The 2,561-nt window shown below is 47.2% G+C and overlaps 1 protein-coding gene across 1 annotated transcript; it reads left to right on the top strand.

Moving 5' to 3' along the window:
- The first annotated feature begins 1,147 nt into the window (after positions 1 to 1,147).
- LOC148553263 (uncharacterized) lies at positions 1,148 to 1,969 on the top strand. The gene has a single exon (XM_088494801.1). The coding sequence runs from the start codon at positions 1,148 to 1,150 to the stop codon at positions 1,967 to 1,969; it is 822 nt and encodes a 273-aa protein (XP_088350927.1).
- The last annotated feature ends 592 nt before the right edge of the window (positions 1,970 to 2,561 follow it).

Raw genomic sequence — 2,561 nt, 5'->3', positions numbered from 1 at the left:
TTTGTGGTTGATATACTGCTGCTTGAACTTAAATTGCTGAACAGGACTAACAATTGGTGCTCTCGTTGAGAGTCGAACTCAAGATAACGGAAGGAACTCGATTATCCCGACTAGAAGAATTAACACTCTCCAATAAGCATGAGGTAGCGACGCTGAGCCGTGGTTTGGTGGAGGCGAACGAACGGATAGCAGGGACGCAACAGCAACTTACAGCGATGGATTCATCACTGCGTGCTATTGAAAAGCTGCTCCGTGAGGGTATGAAACTGAAGGCAGCTAGTGGCGATCCCAGTTTTGCTAGAGATGATGTGGTGGAAGGCTCGGGATCTGTTAATTTGGATGGAGAACCACAATGGCCCCGAAAATTGAAGGTGGCCGACCTTCCTATGTTCGAAGGAGATGGAGTAGAGGATTGGGTTTTCCGGGCAAGGCAATACTTGGAGACCTTCAACATTCCAATTGAACAAAGGATTCGGGTACTATCCTTCCATCTGGTGGGTGCCGCCTATGCATGGTACCGCTGGGGAGTCAACAACAATATTGCGTACACCTGGGACTCATTTCTTGAGGCGCTGAATGCTCGCTTTGGCAAGAACGTGTTCTATGATCCAAGAACAGCCCTCAAGGAATTGAAGCAAGGTGGGTCGGTGGAAGAGTATCAGTGTCAATTCGAAGAACTGAGCAACCGTGTGACAGGGCTGAGTGAAGAGTGGATTGTGGCTCTGTTTACCGCTGGGCTCCAAGAGCACCTGAAGTGCGAGCTACTGCTGGCCCGACCCAATTCCTATATCCAAGCTGTCTCTCTTGCCAAACTGCATGAGCAGAAACATGCAGTAACTTTGGGCCTCACAAAAAACAATAGCAGCAAATCAAACTCCTCATTTGGGCCACCGAATCGGTTTGCACCCAACCGAACTCTACACCCAGTTTCCCAACTTCAGAAACCCATCACTCACACCGTCACCTCTTCAAACCCTTCGTTCCCCCCACCCCCTCAACCAATTCTTCTCCCACCGCACCACAAACCCCACCGGTCAAGAGACTCACCAGCGCCAATATACGTGCACGCCGGGAAAAGGGACTTTGTTATTATTGTGACGACAAGTACAGCCCCGGTCACCGCTGCAAATCATCATTGCAACTCCTAATGGGGGAAGAGGAATTACGGGAACTGATGCAAGAGCCTCATACGGCAGTGGTAGAGCCAGAATCTGATTCCGACGACGCTGGGGAAGGGGATGAACAACCACCCAAGATTAGTTTGAATGCCCTCGCAGGGGAATTTCACCCGGAAACGCTCAGAGTCCGTGGTACCCACTCTAACCGACAATTGATGATCCTCATTGATGGTGGAAGTACTCATAACTTTGTAAAAGGGTCTGTAGCCAAGAAGTTGAATTTGTCGCTCAGTCCAACTCCTGCTCTACAAGTGATGGTGGGTAACGGTGATTCTATCCATTGCGGAGCAATGTGCAAGAACTTGGCACTAACAGCTCAAGGGTATAATTTTGCGGTTGATACTTATGTACTGGACTTAAAGGGTGCTGATGTTGTCTTGGGGGTGCACTGGATGATGCGGTTAGGGACAATTAGGATTAACTACATGGAATTATTCATGAAGTTTAAAATCATGGGTAAATGGGTAGTGTTCCAAGGTGAGCGGCTACTGAAGGATGCTAATCTTCATTTCAGAGAGCTTAAGAAGCTCAATGCGAGCAACGCTATTGTCTCCATGTTCCATTTAGAGGTTACCAATACTGATTCCACACCACAAGCTACCTTGGAAGATGAAAGTGTTCAAGGGGTTCTTACTGAATTCTCAGAAGTCTTTGAGGAGCCCATTAAATTGCCGCCGCAACGTGAAGTCGATCACCATATTCATCTAATTCCTGGCTCTGCACCGGTGAGTATACGACCGTACCGTTATCCCCACTTCCAGAAAGAAGAAATGGAGAGGCTTGTGGAATAAATGCTGAGTACAGGGATTATTCGCAATAGCCAAAGCGCTTTCTCTAGTCCAATACTGCTAGTCAGGAAGAAGGATGGAGGGTGGCGTTTCTGTGTCGATTACCGAGCTCTCAACTCCATTACAGTAAAAGATAAGTTTCCTATCCCTACTATTGATGAAATCTTAGATGAACTGCACGGTGCCATCTATTTCTCTAAGATTGACCTGCGCAGTGGCTACCACCAGATTCGCATGAAGGAGGAGGACATTGATAAAACTGCCTTTCGAACGCACATTGGCCATTACGAGTTTGTGGTAATGCCATTTGGACTTACGAATGCACCTTCCACCTTTCAGGCAACCATGAATCGTATTTTTCAGCCATTCTTGAGGCGTTTCGTGGCAGTATTTTTTGATGACATATTGGTATATAGCAGGAGTAAGGAGGAACATCTAGAGCACTTGTCCTCACTTTACAAGTGCTGCGTGAGAACCAGCTCTTTGCTAAACAATCCAAATGTTCCTTTGCCCAACAACAAGTAGAATATTTGGGCCATGTGATCACAGGGGAAGGAGTGAAAGTGGATCCAGCGAAAATTGAGGCTATTCTTGC

This window comes from Arachis ipaensis, chromosome B7, assembly GCF_059453495.1.
Source record: "Arachis ipaensis isolate K30076 ecotype BB chromosome B7, ASM5945349v1, whole genome shotgun sequence".
Classification (NCBI taxonomy): domain Eukaryota; kingdom Viridiplantae; phylum Streptophyta; class Magnoliopsida; order Fabales; family Fabaceae; genus Arachis; species Arachis ipaensis.
Note: the sequence above shows the minus strand (reverse complement) of the source record. Positions and strands in the feature narration are given on the sequence as shown.